Source organism: Cornus florida, unplaced genomic scaffold (genome assembly GCF_030987335.1).
Source record: "Cornus florida cultivar Cherokee Brave unplaced genomic scaffold, ASM3098733v1 CherokeeBrave_3.0.0_Hap2_Chr11, whole genome shotgun sequence".
NCBI lineage: Eukaryota > Viridiplantae > Streptophyta > Magnoliopsida > Cornales > Cornaceae > Cornus > Cornus florida.
In genome coordinates this window covers 98,020,450-98,038,635 of record NW_026775581.1, presented here as the reverse complement: position 1 = coordinate 98,038,635, position 18,186 = coordinate 98,020,450, and the positions used below count along the sequence as shown (strand labels likewise).

The following is an 18,186-nucleotide window of genomic DNA, read 5'->3' as shown; positions in this document are numbered from 1 at the left end:
CTCTTTTGACCGGTAGTTTTCGCTAGTTTAGATTGTGACTTGGGTTGGAACTTGGCACTTTGGCAGCAACATATTCGAACCAAACGACGTCGTTTACGTACTCTGTAGAAACTAGTAAGAGATGGTGATACTTTCGTAGTACCTTTATGTGTACTTCTACTGCGTTCTGTTTTAATTTTTAAAAGGATAAAACAAAAATAAAAAATATGTTTAATGATGTATTTTTTTTTTTCCATAATGAAAGTGTTTCTCACAAATAAAATAATTTTTTTTCACGCTGTCAAAATATTTCTAGCAAGTCACTTTTTGAAAAATGTCTCGCATTACTCTCTTTTTATTTAAAAAGTTGAGATGATCTTTCATGATGTACAACAATACATGGATAATGTTGGTTAACTATACTATACGTGAAGTATAAACTATGATTTTTTCTTCTTGTCCATAAAATTTTCACAAGTCTTCTCTTTTTCTCAATATCAAAATCTAAAGTGCTTAACATACCAATACTAAATAAAAACCTATGAAAATGTCTGACTTGAAGAAGAATGATGAATTAGTACCTCTACACCTCATATGCAAGTCGATGTAAGAGTTATTCAAGATCAAATACAATCAATAAATTGAGTTCACGATTGAATCACAAATAAATTGTGGATTAACTTTCGTGTAGAAAGTGATTCATAGTGTTATGTGATTTTTATTTTATTTTAGAGAAGACTACTATGACGTGATGTCACTATTATGACTTTAAATTGAATGAAAGTATTTTATGCTCATGTACTTGATATGGTTAGAATTTGTTACTTCAAATATGATGTTGTATTTCATTACTGTATACCTAGGAAGCACGGACAAGTCAAAATGGACGAAGAATTCATGTCCAACACTTGTCGGACACGAACACGCGTCAGACACCCCCGACATGTGTCGGACACACTAAAAAACGTATCTGGAATTTTTTTTTTTTATTTTCGAACACGGCATGGACACTCCGTAGACACACGTGTCTGGAAAAAAAAAATTTTAAAAAAAAATTTAATGCTGATATGTTCTGTTGTTTGTTTTGTACTACCCTTTTGGTATTTTAAATAGTAAAAGTTCTAGGTCAAATAATAGATAAGAATAGATGATAGTATACTGACTTATTTTTGTATCTTTTTTGGGGACTACCCTTTAGGTTTTTTGAATGTTAAGTGCTAACAGTATAAATGTTAAATAGTCATGAATGTTAATAGTCCTTTATGTCTATACTTTTGTATTTGGAGTAAAATTTGCAATGATGATTAAATGATACTAGTTATTATTCTAATGTCTTGTTGTTTTATTTGGTTTTATAACTATGTAACATTGTTCTTTTATAGTTTATTAGTTATGAGTTATAATTTGTGTTTTTTTTTTCATTATGAGGTTGATGAAAAATAGTAACACTAGGCAATTTTTAAAATACGACATTACATATATATATATATATATATATATATATACACACACACTATTCGCCGTGTTCATATCCTAATTTTTTTAGATTTACCGTGTCGCCATGTCTGTGTCGTGTGGTATCCGTATCTGTGCTTCTTAGCTGTATACTATTAGGATTTGAAGGTATGTTTTTAATAGATAAATTCAAAATTAAATAGAAAAAAATATTTAACAAATGTGTTAATAAATGGTGTAAACCCTATTTCGGTTTTTTAAGGTTTTATTAATATATATATATATATATATATATATATATATATATATTTGTTGTAAAAGCAAAGACAGGAAACATTTCACGTCAGTGAATGCACCTTAGTTCACTTGTTTTTTTTTATTTTTTTATTATTTTAAAAAAAAAAAAAGGCTTGTTAAAAAAAAAAAGAGATGCATTCACTAACCTGTACCCTTCTATTCTCAATTATAATTAAAATAAATATTAATTAGTTCGAAACTAGTTGTTGGCAATTACACCAATTAGATTACTCGATAATAACGAACATAAATTGTTCCCATCACTTAAGTCACATAAAGTGAAAGTGAGAGCGAATTCAAGAGCGTGGAGCATGAGAGCGGCTGAATTGAACCATAAATGATGAGAATTTGAGCGAGAGCATACGCGAAGCATGAGAGCGCGCTCAAATCGTGTGAGCGACATTTGTTGAGAAGAATTGTACGACTTTGTCCATCACTTTAGTAAAATATATTAGACTATCAAAAATAATTTATTGAACTCTTAATTGGTTAATATATCCAAAACCCGAAACAAAATAGGAGGGACACAATTCAAACAAAAACAAAGTTCAAAGAAAACCCAAGCTTAGCCACTCCATTTTTGTGTATGTTGAGTAACTTGCACTTGTGATACAGAGAAAGTTAATTCTATTATTAATCTCCCCTAATCATATTTCGTATGTGCTATAGTATCTTAGAATAATACCTAATATCATCCATTTTGGTTCGATCTTTTAGAATGCAAGGGTCCAAACAAAATCGAATTTGGATTTTTGTTTCTTTTTTATTTTATTTTTAACAACAAATGGTGATGTCCAATCTCGTAGAATTTTTTGATATTTTTTTTTAAAAATGTGAATAAAAATTCTTTAAAAAGTGAGTTAAATGTGCATATAAACCAACGAGTCAGCACTCTAGCAATATCAATATTTACTTTTTAAAGGGAAGTTAGGGGTTCAAGTCTCAGTAGAGACATGTGTACATGAATACCAACTAGGAAGAAAAAAAAAAAAAAAAAACATATACTTTGTGATTATTAGCATGCAGACCATCTTGGATATATAGAAAAATAAAATAAAATGGCAAAACAGATATTACATTAATAGTGAGAGGCCAAATATACATGTTTTGACACAGGTAAAAAGAACGTACCTTGCTATCTAATTTCTTTGCTTAAAAGTTCATAATATTATTGATTACGGAGTGTTAAAAAAAAAAAAAAAAAAAAAAAAAAAAAAAGAGGTAAAGTAAAATGATAGGCTGTCCCATTTAGACTGCAAATAATTTTTAAATATATATATATAAGAAAAATAAAAGCCAAAGAGGCAAAGAGTAAGATTCACTTCATTCACACCGCAACAAAACAATGAAGAGCAAAAAAACAAACAATCCACTTGGGCCCACCTCAACTTCCTCTCCACTCACGAAACTCACTCCCAAATCACACCTGTAGACTGTAGTTCTATATCTCCGGACCAAAAACCCAACACACCTGACATCGCGCAATGGCATCACCAAAGCTCGTCGACGAACCACCACCACCATCTCACTACTACCACCCTCTACCTCCAAACCAGCACCACCAAAACTACGTCGTTCTCCCTCTCTACCTCCCCGCCGTCGTCCGCCGCCGCCAGTGGAGTTGCCGTCTCCTCTGCACCGCCGCTCTCCTCCTCGCCGCCGTCGCCGTCTACTCCCTCTGGCCCTCCGATCCCGACCTCGAGATGGTCCGCTTCCGCCTCGAACGAATTCAATTCCACACCGAACCTACCATCGCAATTGACATCGCATTGAACCTCACACTCAAGGTTCGAAACAGAGATCTGTACTCGATGGATTATCGATCGCTGGAGATGGCGATTGGGTACAGGGGGAAGAATCTAGGGTTTGTGACGTCGGATTATGGGCACGTGAGGGCGATGGGGTCGTCGTACGTGGACGCTAGGCTTGACTTGGATGGAGTGGAAGTTTTCTCTGACGTCATTCTTTTGCTTGAAGATTTGGCTAGGGGTTCGGTTCCGTTTGATACAGTCACGGTGATTCGTGGTCGGCTCGGGTTGTTCTTCCTCGACCTTCCACTCGAGGTAAAATTCCACTTATGCGACACAAGTAAATTTATTTATATTTTCTTTTGATTTTTGATTTTAATAATATAATCTTAGCAAGAAATTCATACACCCACATCTTGTGGTGGTACGACCCAAGTAATAAGAAGATGATAATGTGGAATATATAATTTATATTTGCAAGGGAGTTACTTTTGAATAGTTTTCATGTTTGGCCTTGTGATTGGAATGAGTAGAAATGTTTTGGATTTTAAAATTCACTTTTAATTTAATTCGGCAGCAGGGGTAGAATTATATTGATATAAAATATCAATAATTCTTGTTTAAATATTCTTATTCTTACCTTTTGAGATTGAGTTTTTTATTTTTTAATGATATCTATTAAGTTTAATTTTCTTTTAGGTAAATTGCAGTGACACCCATGTTTGTCTAAAAGACAGTTAGATACAATTTAGGCCATTTTTGGACAGTGACACCCCCATGTTTGCTAAACCGAACAAAGACACTCCAAACGTGATGAAAGTACATGTTTACCCTTTGACTTCAAAATTGACTAAATTAACTTTATAATTTCCTATGAATTGACCAAATTGACCCTCAACCCTGTGTTTGGATCACACCACCAACACCACCACCGCCGTCCACAACGAGAACCCTAACCACCCCTAAATTAGGCCTTATCCCCTTTCGTACACACACCCCACCACCCCATCACACCCACAACCAAATTCAACTCACCACCACCATCCACAACCACCCCTACAACCAATTTCAACCAACCAGTCACCACCACCATCAACCATCACCCCTAAATGAACCAGCCACCACCCCATCACACCCATAACCAATTTCGCCCCACCACCACCGTCCATAACCACTTCCAAATGAACCCACCGCCAATTTTGACCCACCACCACCTTATCACACCCACGATGCACAAAACCTACCGCCGATGTTCAAGGATGACACCGACAGGACTTACCGTCGTGGAATGAACCGCGGGCAGCAAATGAGGATGTTGATGTGGCTCTGTGATTGGTGGACTCCGGCACCACATACGCCGGTCAGATCTGGTTCGTGACCGCACTGAGTCCGAAATCCGCAACCTTCAAATCGCCTTTGTCGTCGACAAGGAGGTTGTCCGGCATCAGATCTCTATGGTAGACCCCACACAAATGCAGTACCCGACAGCGGAGACCAACTGTTGGAAGAATTTGCGGCTTAAAACTTCGTTAAGCCGTGCCTTTGCAACCCTCGGGAAGAAGACGATGCTAACCAGCACGATGAGATGGATTGTTACGGCGACGGCTTCAAACGATGTGCTCGACGACGGCGAGTGCCACACATCCGACCACCACCATATCCAACCCCACCACCAAAAATTGACTTTGGCTAACCCATTTCACCCACAATCCGATTTCGGCGAACCCATTTCATCCACGACCTTCGCCGCCACCACCCGACCATCACATCTTCACCCACGACCTTTGCTGCCGCCACCGAGATGAGAGGGTTGAAAGAGAGAGATGAGAATCTGTGTTTGGCAAAAATAGGATTGAAAAGAGAAAGATAAGGAGAGGGTAGTTTGGTCATTTTATGAGAGAATTAAAGTATATCTTAGGGCGTATTAGACATTTCATGTCAATTAAGGTTGTGTTTGGCTCTTTTTTTATAGTGTGTTGTCATTGTTCAAGTTTGCAAACCTGGGGAGTATCATTGTCTAAAAATGGCCTAAGTTGTATCTACCTGTCTTTTAGGCAAACCTGGGGGGGTGTCACTGCAATTTACCCTTTTCTTTTTAAAGTTTTTCATATCCAAAGTAACATTTTTTTATTTAACATATTTATAAGGAAAATCTTAGTAGAAGAAAGCCTTACATTGAAATTTATGCTAGGATTTGTAAAAGCTAAATTATAATGTTTAAAGAATTGTAAATAAGTCTTGTTCAATTTTCCTGTGTTCCAATTCTTGGAGAAGCTGTGATTGAATAAAAATAAAAAAAAAAAAAAAAAAGTGGGAGAGAAGAAGAGGCATGAGTAAGAAGAGGGAGAGAGGAAAAAGTTAGGAAAAAATTAAAAAATTGGAAAAAAAGAGGAATTAAAAAGCATGTTTCACATTATTAAGGTAAGTTAATGTTAAAAAAAAGAGTCTATTGAAGAGATTAAATAGACATTTAAGTAGACATTACTGCCAAAAGTGCAAGCTAAATCTCAGGGAGACAATAATTGACTGTATATTTCATATTGCAAAGGATGATTACAATGAGAATATATAATGTTCTTGAGAACATACAATAAGGAAGGTGGTAGGCGAGTGCAGTGCAAGGAATGTATCTACTCCTATTGTGTGTCTAGGTAAACACATGTTGTGTATAACATGAGGCCCCTAATTATGGAATAGGTAATAGATGACATTGAAGGTGGGAGGAGGCCCAGTCACAGGATTCGTTCAACTGTCTGATGAATCAGCACTCCGCACGTGTATTTGCGATTTGGGAGCGAGGCATAATTCGCAGATTTGGTTTTCAGAATTTGGGAACTCACTTTGAGGATTCAGGAATCCACACAAAACCATTCAGTAGCTGCCATGTGTGCATTGCATATGTATATCAAACGGAGGTTGTGTCCCACTTTCCTTTCACGCTGTATGGGAGACGGCTTGAAGTGTAACCATTAGCTAGCAAAGTATTGCAACTAACCTGTAACCACTAGACAACTCCTCCTATTATAAGTTATACATTTTTATTTAATTAACAAGAATGTTCACTACATTATACATTTCCAAATATATTATCAAATGCATTTTATATTAGTTAAAGAAAATGCATAAAAATTACAAATTAATAAATTAATATAATCATATTTCATATAACACATATCTATAATATATAATTATACAGCCGCTCTCGAGATGCTCCCGCTCTCAAGTAATTTTGAACTTTGACGCTCTCTCGCTCTTGCTCCCGCTGTATGGGACTTAGGGATGATTTGGCGGTTGATGGATGAGGTGGTGAAGAGAGAAAGAGGTGGTGCTAGTAGAGAAGAGAGAAGATAGAGGAGATTGTACTCCTTAATTATTGAACTACTCTGTGGTTGGAAGTGTTTGTTCCTACCTTTAGGCAACTGGGATGATTCTTGGGCTGGTTGTTATCCCATTTGGTAGGCCAGAGGCTTAATTACCCATATACTGAAAATGAAACCCCGTCACTTAATTTTCATCATTTCAACCTTAAAATTAGAGATATACACAAGGTATATACCTATATGTGTGTGTGTGTGTGTATATGTAAAGAGAAAGTAGGTAATCTGGTTTGAGAGGAAGAAGAGAGAGAATATATGTGGTTGTGGTGGGAGGGGTGGCGAAAGTAGAAGAGGTGGACAGGAGAGAGGTAGTAGTGGTTGTGGCAATGTTGGTGGAAGTGGTGGGAGGCTATTGTTACATGGACTCCAGGATCACGTGTTAGTGCGGGTATGTATGCACATGTCATAAGTGCTGAATTCCTAATTATAAGGACACATGAATACTACTAATACTCGTATTATTTTAATCTTATTTGTTAGAATAAAATAATGTCTTTATGTGACATGGTGTTCAATATAGGAATTTCACTCATTTTAAAACTGTAATATAATAAAATTCAATTATTGGATTTGTTCGTTTGGTGGTGTGGTGGTGGGAGGCAGTGACAATGGTTGGAGATGGAGAGTAAAAAAACAAGAGAATAGAGAATAGGGAAGAATAGATAAGAGAAAGGTGGTACTGGTGGGAGGAGGTGGCCTGGTTGGGAGGCGGTGGTGGTAGGAAGTGGAGAGAGAGAGGAATAAAATGAAATATATAAGGAGGGCAAAGTGACATTTCAATATTACATATATTTCCTCCACTATATTATTATAATATTAGAGGTAGACATTTCACGTCCGTGAGCGGTCTAACGGTCATAGCAGGGTAAGTGTTACAAAATTCAAACTTGAATGCGAGTGTAATTAGGTGTAACTGCAGGGGAGGAGGTTTATTTTACCCTATATCTTATTATGATTCTCTGATGGAATTGAATGCTCCTTTTTAACTCTTGTAGATGAATGACCATTCCAACTTTTTGCAAGAATGGTCATTCCAAGAGAATGGTAATTCCTACTTTATTGTGATCTACCAAACAGCAGAAAGAGAATGAAAAGCTTTAATGCATTACATTGCATCGTACCAAACGTAGCCTTACCCCTTTCCTTTTCATTTAAAAAAATTAAATTCCCTTCCTTTTCCTAGGTATAGTTACTTTATCTCTCTTGCATTTCCTTCTTTCCACTTTTCCATTCCTCATCCTAATTGATGCATTGATATTCATTATCCTGGAACTTAGTCTTTTACTGAAATTTTGGAAAAAGGTTAATGGATGTAAAAAAGGAGTTTCTTTTGAATATTTAATGGATTACAGGGACTGGTGATTTGTCATTTTATTACGATCCATGGTTTCTTGATGTGTGGGTTAGATAGAATCCCTCTCTTATTATTTCTCTGTATTTTATGTTCTTTGGATATGATGGACCCTGGTTAATCCCAATAGTATCTTGTTGACTATATTACTTTTCCCCTTCTCTTTAATTCACTTGGTGTAATTGATCCTTTCAAGACATTTGGCTCAAATCCTGAATAGTTTACATTTGTTATTGACACCAAGGTAGTGACAGTTCATTTGTTGATACATATAGTGCTTGATTGAGTTTCAAAATTTTCCACTCATAGTTGGATTGGGAGAGAGAGATTCTCTGCTTGCTTGGATCACAATTTACTGAAATAACCAGAGTATTGAGTAAGTGACAGTTCAGAAAACGCCTTAAGATCTTGAGCCCCTTATTTATGTATGTACAGCTGTGTCTGAATATGTAATTTGCTTGTCATTTACACAAACTCACAAGATATAAATGTGTATGTATTTTATTTTTGTCTTATTACATCTGTCACAAATTTGTATTGTCAAGTCCTTTGCATACAAAGTGCTCAAAACACAGCAAGGTGAATGGTTGTTTGTTTACCTTATTTAACGCAAGTTGTACTCTTATGGCCCTTCTCATTTCCAACATCGATCTTTTACTTGCTCCATTGGTATGTGCCCAACTTAATGAAACTGACTGAAGAAGGGCTAGCTTTCATCTTTTTATTCAAGGATTGAGGGCAGAAGAGGTACTTAATGTAGGAGGGTTCTTCACTACTAAAGAATCAGATTCCTAGGTGGGTCAAGCTCTTTCAAGTTTCCACTCTTAAGACTGTCTTCACAAACTTTTTGTGAAGTGAAGAGTCTAACTTGATTCAGTATACCAGGTTAGTTCTGCTGGTGCTTTTCTTTCCTTTATTCTAAAGGTGATTAATTCAACTGGTGATAAATCTCCAGGTCTAGAGACTACTTTATATATATATTTCAAATAATAACTATAATATGCCTTGATGCCTGACCTATTAATGATATAGGTGGAAGTAAAATTTCAGGGAAAACTTCTTAAGAGGCCTTTGCTGGACATTCTCTTTTGGGTTTTCTTTTAAAGGGAATAGGATTATAGGAACCTAGCCAAGCTGCCTAGTTCTTTTCTGCCCATGGTGATATTTTTGGATGCTTGATTTCACCTTAGTTTAGCCACTTCTTTTTAGTTAAATAACCAGTCACTTTTTAGAATACAGGCGATATAAAATGGATTGGCGTGAATATAAAATGTCCCACTTCTTACATACATGTTTGCATTGCTTAATATTAGACATAACTTGGGTCCCTTGCAAATTGTTCAACATGAACTCCATACCACTAGATGATTTTTTAGGCAGACATGATTACTTTTTGGAACGGTATAGCAAAATTGTTTAAACACTTCCCTTGGGGAGCGTGTGTGAGTACCAACTAGGAAAAGAAAAATTGTTTAAACACTAGAGTGGTATCATTATGTACATATGGCAGTTTTCTAAGTCAAGATTGGAGGAGGAAGTTGTATGCGTGTGGCCCTTTACTTGGCTATAAAGCTGCAAAACGTTATATTGTCAATTATTTTGTTTGAAATTCATTTGCAAATAAATAATTGTGCAGTTTTGCTGATCAATATTGTGTAATCAACTTGAAAGCGTACATGGAACTGATGATGATATATAGTTGTTATAGCCAACTGCAAAGAAAGCTATGTTATGATACTATTGCGTCTCTACAAAAGGCTAATGATGATAAATGGTTGTTATAGCCAACTGCAAAGAAAGCAACTTTATAATAGTTTTGCGTCCTTCTAATTATTTCATTTTCCAGACCTTCTTAGTTCGTAGATTAAAAGTCATATTTTCTAATCCTTACAAATTATGTTGTTTTTAAATAGGCAAAAATATCTTGCGAGGTTTATGTAAATACACGCAACCAAACAATTGTCCGGCAAAATTGTTACCCTGAGGTAAGGGATCATTTTTAAATTGCTTTTGTTGTTAGCAGGTCGATGTCCTTTACAAAATTTAACACCATAGTCATCAATATAAAATTGTTCAATCAAGACCCAGTTAATGGGCTTCCCATCCTTGATTGTACCTTCTGAAAATTTCTGTTTACTCTTACATTTGTTTGAGACTCAGACTCAGAGAGTCAGAGAGAACCATGGTTCCTATTGTTGTAGGTCTAATACAATTGTGGGCAATGGTAGATTGAGTTGGATTGGTACTTGTGAGTGTGTGTGTGTGTGTGTGTGTGTATATATATATTGATCTCTTTGTACTGGTTATGTTCTACTAACAATAATGTCTTTCTGCCTTCTGGCCAGTGATGAATTTGGATTGAACATAGGAAGTGGAACAAAGCAAAAAGGGTGAATGGTGTGCATGGCCCTTTTCTGCAGATTTGGGTATGTGAATTTCAGAATGTGTATATCATGTCACCTGTTTCTGTAATAACTGTCATACTGAAATCCTGGGGAAAGCATTATTTGGATGTAATATATCAAACATCTATATCTATATATATGTATATCTGTCTTCTTATCAGGATCTAATGTGTTATGCAAGAGTGTGTGGTAATCTTAGCCAAGTATGGAAATGCATTGCGCACTTGGCAGGTGCATCTCTCGTCTAATGCATCTCAAATGGTGCATCCTCTGGGTGGACAATTTGTTTGCTCTGTTAAGATTACAAACTGACATATAAACCAATTCATCATATTTATGTAGAAGAAGAAAGTGGGATATACACTATATATAGCACATAGGTAAAGTTTAATTGTACACCAGAATGACACACATGCTTGGGGCTTTCGGGACATCCCTTGGATTTTATTGCACCACTTACTTTTTCCACACAGCATTTCAATTTTGAAATTCGTCATCTGAAATGAAACCATGGAGGAAAAATGGTGCTCTTATGGTACTATTTGAATGTGATTTCCTTTTGAAACCTTTAAGATGGATCGTATGCATTCCCTTCATTCGACATCAAACAGACTTTTTAGTACTCAACTACCTGAGCTTGGGCCGTGGTCGACCCACCCATTTATACTCAGCATAATGGCGCCTGCACCTGAACGATCCAGGGTGGCGTGTGGGTGAGCACACACACTGCTTCATATCTCCGCAACCACGGCCTTCTCTGGCTATTCCGGTCAACCCAGTTGGTGCTTGCTGGTTCACAACTTCCTCAGCTCTTGCTGCAGGCAAAACCAACTGCATACCTTGATTGCCGGAGTCATAGTCACCAACCCGATGAACACATGCGTAACACATCTGTTATTCTGAGAAAAGAAATGGTGGGGATTGAACCACAGGGATGCCAGTCTTATAAAGGAAGGAAAGGAAAGGAGGAGAAAAGAAAGGGTATGATGAAAAGATTGGGATTGATTCTGAGGAAGGAAAGGGGTTGCTTTTTTCTTAGTTTTTTGGTAGTGGATTTTGGTGTGAAAGAGCTTGCAATGGGTGATAATAAAAGCTGAAGAATATGTGATTGTGTACTTATCTGTAGATGAGAATCTCAAACTTATTGCTAATACTTGGCCTAGAATGATGGCTCTTTAAGATAAAAAGGTTGTGATGACAAGCAACGTAAGATTCCAACTACTTGTTGGTTGTTTTCTAGTCTATTTGGGAAAGGAAAAGGAGGAAATGGGTGAGAAATTTTCAAAGCACCCCATGTCACTTTGTTCTTTACTTGGGCACGGCTAGGGTAAAGAATTAGGTCTGGTTAGAAAAGTGCAACTAATAACCATTGCCAGTGCTTCTAGTCAGTTTTTACTTTTTACCTATCTTTTTCCTGAAAGATTTATTTTAATTCCTTGATTGTGGACGTGACAAAGTAGATCTGTAAATGAATAAATTGAACTTCGGGTTTATGTTCGCTTTTTAAGTAAACAAACCGAACTTAAAGGTAGATGTGTATGATAAATTTTAATGTTCTTGGTTATGGCGTAAGATTTTTCTACTGAGTCCAGCAAAGAATCCTCTTGTCGATCCTGAAAATAGCAATGTAGCATACTAATTCGAATCTTTGGGCTTTGCCTTGGTATTGTTGACTAACTCTTGCTTGATGCATTTTCTTTGGGCCTACAATTTGGGCCTATGTACAGATTTTTATTTATACAAATTACTAATTACCTTTCCAAAAAAGAAAAAAAGAAGTCTGAAGTCTAAATAATCTTAATATTTTTGCTTGTTAAACTCGTTAATGAGCAGATTAAAAAAAAAAACTCGTTAATGAGCGATTTGATTAAGCACGTGAACTTAAGTTTGTGTTTTGTAACTCATTTTTTAATCAATCTTAATTGAAGTCGGTTAAATGACCAAACAAACAAATCTCATTGTCAGGAATAAAAAAATAAAAAATAAAATAAAAAAGAGCCAAACTAAACTCTGAACATCATATTTCTCGGTTTATTATAAACCAGCCTCGCGCGTGCGTGTGTGCACACACGCACACACGTATTTATATTTGTAGGTAACACACAAATTTGGATCCTCGCTGGTACAGGCTTTCTTGCGTAGTTTAGGTAAAGGGCAAAGAAGGCCTCTGTATACTTTACAATTAAATCAAGGATGCAACACTATAAAATCTAATATGTTGAATGAGTGCTGCATCCTTAAACTAAATGTGTTAACGAATGTAATACCGATTTTGCATGGACATTGTGTCTTCAATTTAGGATATTGTTTTTCGGATTTAAATTGCACAAAATCTTTAATTTCGCTAAATCATGAAATTGAGACTTTTGAGTTAAAAATAACCTTATTCAAAGTACTTTTGAAGTCAGTAGAATGTTTTAATATCCGAACAAAAAAATTCATTTTAAGTTACAAGGATAACAAGTGAGTGATGATATTTAGTCCATTTTAAGTTACAAGGATAACAAGTTACAAGGGAATGAAAAGGTCACTTTGCCTAGAATGCTCTTCACCATCCCCCACAATGATGACACTGTTTCATTCACTCCACTCTGTTAAAAATACATACCAGGTAAAACTTAGTATTATAATAATTTTATAGATCCAAATAATCACCATAATTAAGCCATTAGCTAAAATACTAATCCTATTTTAATTAGAAATAGAGGAAATATATTTGTTCAAGGAAACATAAAAAGTATATTGTTTTAGTTCATGCCCACCATATAATTTAAGGAAACTTTAAATGCGTCATGCAACATCTCATGCATCAATATTAGACCTTTCTCTAGTTTCATGCATCGAATCATCCATATCATCTTCAGGGCTTCTTACTCCATATGCGTCATGCAACATCTCATGCACGCCATCTTGTTCGTCTATGTCCTCATTCTCCACCGTTTGATTAGTAACACCATAAGATTCTCTCCCCATGATGCACCCAATGCATGTAAATTTTAAGAAACCCGTCAACAAAAATATCATCTAATGCATCTTAAGGACACTTCCACAAGCAATTGCAAAACTAAACACATGGGCATAATATCATCTTGACTATGCCTACATTGTCAAATGCAACATCCAAAAAGATTCTAACTCCTCTTAGGTGTTCTCTGCTGGCTCTATTTATCAAGCACAAAAAAAGTTTAACTATTAAAGAAATGACCTAGCTAATTTCAATAGGACATCGTTAATTTTGTCAATGAAGCCAAAACTTGGTTTCATCATTGTCCTGATAATCAAGCTAATAAATTGAATTGAAGAGAATGGTGAACAATTGGCTATTTAAAACTATTAAAGAAATGACCTAGCTACCAAAAAATACTATAAAGGAAATGGGATATTAAGATGCCAAGAGACCAACTCATCTGTAGTGTCATTAGCAAGCACAACAATAAACAACTCTTCGAGCAAAAAATACACCATGTGTCATACTGCTCATAGAAATTTATAATGGATTGTATGTAATTTTCAGTAAATAAAATGGATTATAGGACCTGAGTATCTAACCAAGCACTACATGGAAGGCTTGTCTCTCCTCCCCTGGACCTAATTAATAGTAATTAAACTTGTGACATCAACTTTTTATGACTAGAACAGTGAGTCAGGTACAAGAATAAACATGTGAACCTTAACAGCAGATCACTATAACCAAATTAAATGGAAGTTAGTTAAAGAGACCGTGAGGGAATACTACTAAAAGGGGAAGTCTTCAGCAATTATTGCGAGTATGAGGCTTCCCAAGTGGAAAAGCAACATTTGATGTTAGTAATGTAATGTTTAAGTTTATATATATATATATATATATATATATATGTATATATATATATATATATGTATATTAAAGGATGGTGGAGGGATCCACAGTCTTTTTTAAAGTGGTCATAAGACCACGTTTTTTTCTTTGTTGCTCACTGTAATCTCATTCCTTCTCTCCCGTCTCTATCTCTCTGTATACCTCTCGGCATCCTCTAATTTTTTTTTTTTTTTTTTGTATTCAAGGCTTGATTTCTCCCTCATCTCTTAGTCTTTTTAAGAGCAGTTTGCGGCTATTCGAAGCCCACGACGAGATCAACACGTTGATAGATTGGTGCACTATAAGAGATTCAAAATTCTAGGGTTTGAGGTGAAGAAATTAGGGGTTTTGCAAATAATTGAGGTAGGGGTCTCTAACTCACATTTTCTTGTTCCTTTGTGGGTTAATTTCTAGCAATTGTTATTAATCTGTCTAATTGATGATAATTACCCTAGCATGATTTTTTTATGTGTAAAGTTAATTTCTAGTAATTATTATTAATTTGTCTAATTGATGGTAATTACCCTAGCATGATTGTTGTTTTGTAAAGTTCATGATTTTATATTTACATGTTGATTTGTATGAAAATCATGTTTAAATGTTGCTCTACTATGTCTATAAAGTTGTAAATTGTGCTAGAAATGATGTATGAATTCTTGTATGATTTTCTTTGAAATTTTAGCAAAGGATGACTAGTTGTGTTATATGAAAATTTCCTTTTATTCCATAGTAATGTAGGTATGAGACATACATGCATGTCATGGGGCATAAGAAAGGGTAAAGTGATTTGAAGTGGATAAGAATGGGTTTTTGGGAAAAATATTTTGAGAGAAAGATTTTGTGAAAAATTCGGCCGCCTAGGAGTTGCCTAGGGACCGTGGCGTTAGTGAGGCCTAGAGGGGACTAGAAAAATCGTCCTAGTGTGGTTGAGTCTCCTGGGCTCCAAATGACGACATGGAGTTGTCATGGGTCAGGGACAGTGACCGATCCTCCTTTCGTGCCGCCATGGAGTTGCCATGGGACGGGTTCACTAACAGTTTGAAAATGATAATGGAAATGGTTTTGGAAAATGGAGAGTGGCATTGCATCGCATGGCATATCATTGCATGGCATATTCATTTGTGGTATCGAATTAATGATGTGGCATGGTGGTTATATTTTTTTTTCTCAATATGGTATGATCCCAATTTCTTTATTCCTATTCATGGTGTGAATTCACAGGGCCACAAGAGGTGTATTTTAGGCACCACCTACTGAGCAATTTTGCTCACACTATTATTTAACATTTTTTAGGAAACGGGAAAGAAGTGGCGGATGACGTACCACCACTGGCTTAATTTGGATTAGAAGATTATTTTGCTATTTTTGTATCTAAGTCCCATATTTTTGTAAAACCTTATTTTGTCATATTTAGTATAGAGATTTGTGGACTCTTGCTATTATATTGTATTCTTGGACTTTAATTATGATAATTTGGATTAAATAGTATGTGAATGTTCCACCATGAGATGAACCATGTTGAGGCATAATGAACTGATGAATGGGATGCTGGGATATATTATTTGCATTGTGTATTGGGACAGGTTGGATAGGTCTTGAAAGACCATTGTATTTTTTTATTTGAGCAGGTTGTGGTAGGCCCCTTTTTAGGAGAGGTCATATCGATTTTTTTTTTTTTTTTTTTAAATGGGATCAGCTTAGGGTCGTTACAAATAATTTTTCTAGTATTAGATTGACGACTGATTTTGAGGTCATAGTGAAAATTTATGATGTTAACCACCTTAACTCCTATTACTTTTGTAAATAAGCACTTATTGAAGAAAAGAACCACAAAGCAAGACTAAGTGCAACAAGGTGATGATCGAAGAGAAACGTTTAAAGACAGCCATAACGCCAGCTATGAAACAAAATTGTCCAATTCGCAATGCTAAAAAACAGTAAATACAAGGATCAAAAGGCTAGTCAACTTATACCTTTTGCATTTTCCACTTTGCTGCTAAGGTAAGTGTACTGTGGATTTGTTTAGATCTGGTCTACAGACTCTACACCGCTCTAAGCCTCGCCCAGATCATGTCCTGCCAAATGCTGTCTCAAATCAAAGATTTCAACGCTTAATAGTTGACAAATTTCAAATTTAAGAACCGGATTTGATATTTTAGGAAAACAATCATATATTCTCAATTTCAAAGTTGAAAAAGAAAAAGAAAAAAAAAAAAAAAGCAATCAAGCACCTGTATTTTCTTCCATCACTTTCTAAAAACAAATATCATTCAGTCTTTTTGGTAAATTTTTCAGTGAATTTTTGGTAAAAAAAAAAAAAAAGGATCAGTGAAAAGTCAGTTTGACAACGTAATATCGTTGCACCAGGAATATGACATATTTAAGAAAATAAATAAAACAATGAGTGAACTGAACAGTCTAATTCATGGGTCAGATTCAAACTAGTGGAATGTCACTAGTCAAGAGTAATCTAGATGTCTGAAAACCCAGGGTAATTGAAGAACACAGAAGGGTAGTATTAGCATGGTAACCACAGTTCATGTACCTAAGTTTGAAATCAGACGATTAAGCCTCAAGTTCTTTGATAGAAAGCAACAATACGACAATGCAGTAGAATTCTTGTATATTCTGCTTAAACACGTTATAGATCTAGTCTTTAAGTATTCAATACCTCCACGGCTCCACACTTGACTGCCACCATAATTTCACACCCCGAACCAACCAATGGCAACACCAGTTTATAACAACGCAGGCCCTCAAGCTTATACCATGAATTACCACACCACCTTTGCTTTGGCTAAGCACAAATTATAGCTTCTTAGTTCATGAATGGTTCACAAGTTTATTGTATTATGGGGGAAAAAAAACAGTATAATTACAGATTCACAATAACCTACACATTTGAATACATGAGTAACTATGAAAAGGTAAGACGATAAATATTGAACTCAATTACCAACTAAAGCATAAATAGATTTTAAAAAGCAGGGAAGCACTAAATCAGAAAACCAATTTCGTCACAACATATGCAAACAAATAGTGTTTTTTTATCTACGATAAATGCAGATAAAAGAAAAAGAAAAAAAGAAGGGAAATTCAACTGCAAGCAAGATAAAAATACCATGTTAATCAAATCTGGCAAAGAATAAATGAAACAAATAATATGAAACAAATAAAGAAAAACGAAATGCTCAGTAGATTTTGCTAACTTGATTTCAGAGACCCAAGGAGCAGACACTGATCATCTTTGTTAAACAAGTTGACCCAACATGGTTAAGCTTTTAGGGTAATTGCCTCGCACATTGCACGACCAAAGCTACACCAGAGAGAGGCCACAGATGACAACTACTACATAGAAATTGCAATCTATGAAAAATAGCACGTATTGTTTGGTGCAACACCAAACCCATCTCCAAGACACTCACTGCTCCAGCCCATTTATGCCCATTTTCTCGCAGACCCATTTTTCCTTCTTCCTTGGCCTTCTCAAAATCCTTTTGTCTCTCAAGAAGCAACAATACAAGCACAATTGCTACATCCGTTAGCAAGACTATGAAAAGAGGCCTTGAGATGATGATGCTCTTTAACTTTTCTATGTTACGAGGAATGTTGATATAAGATAGAACTACCAACAGTGCTATTGTAATAGAACAGAAAACACGCATAGTCTCCGAAGCCATGATACAGGTATTAATTTCTTTAAGAGTGAAGAAATCAAAATAACTGCCACATGCTTTGG

General features: G+C 35.7%; 1 protein-coding gene across 1 annotated transcript; it reads left to right on the top strand.

The window, feature by feature from the left end:
- Window positions 1-3,047: 3,047 nt before the first annotated feature.
- On the top strand, window positions 3,048-10,772 carry LOC132287102 (uncharacterized). Its single transcript, XM_059789605.1, has 3 exons — window positions 3,048-3,794; window positions 10,121-10,192; window positions 10,553-10,772. The coding sequence occupies exons 1-3, from the start codon at window positions 3,216-3,218 to the stop codon at window positions 10,553-10,555; spliced, it is 654 nt and encodes a 217-aa protein (XP_059645588.1). The 5' UTR covers window positions 3,048-3,215; the 3' UTR covers window positions 10,556-10,772.
- The last annotated feature ends 7,414 nt before the right edge of the window (window positions 10,773-18,186 follow it).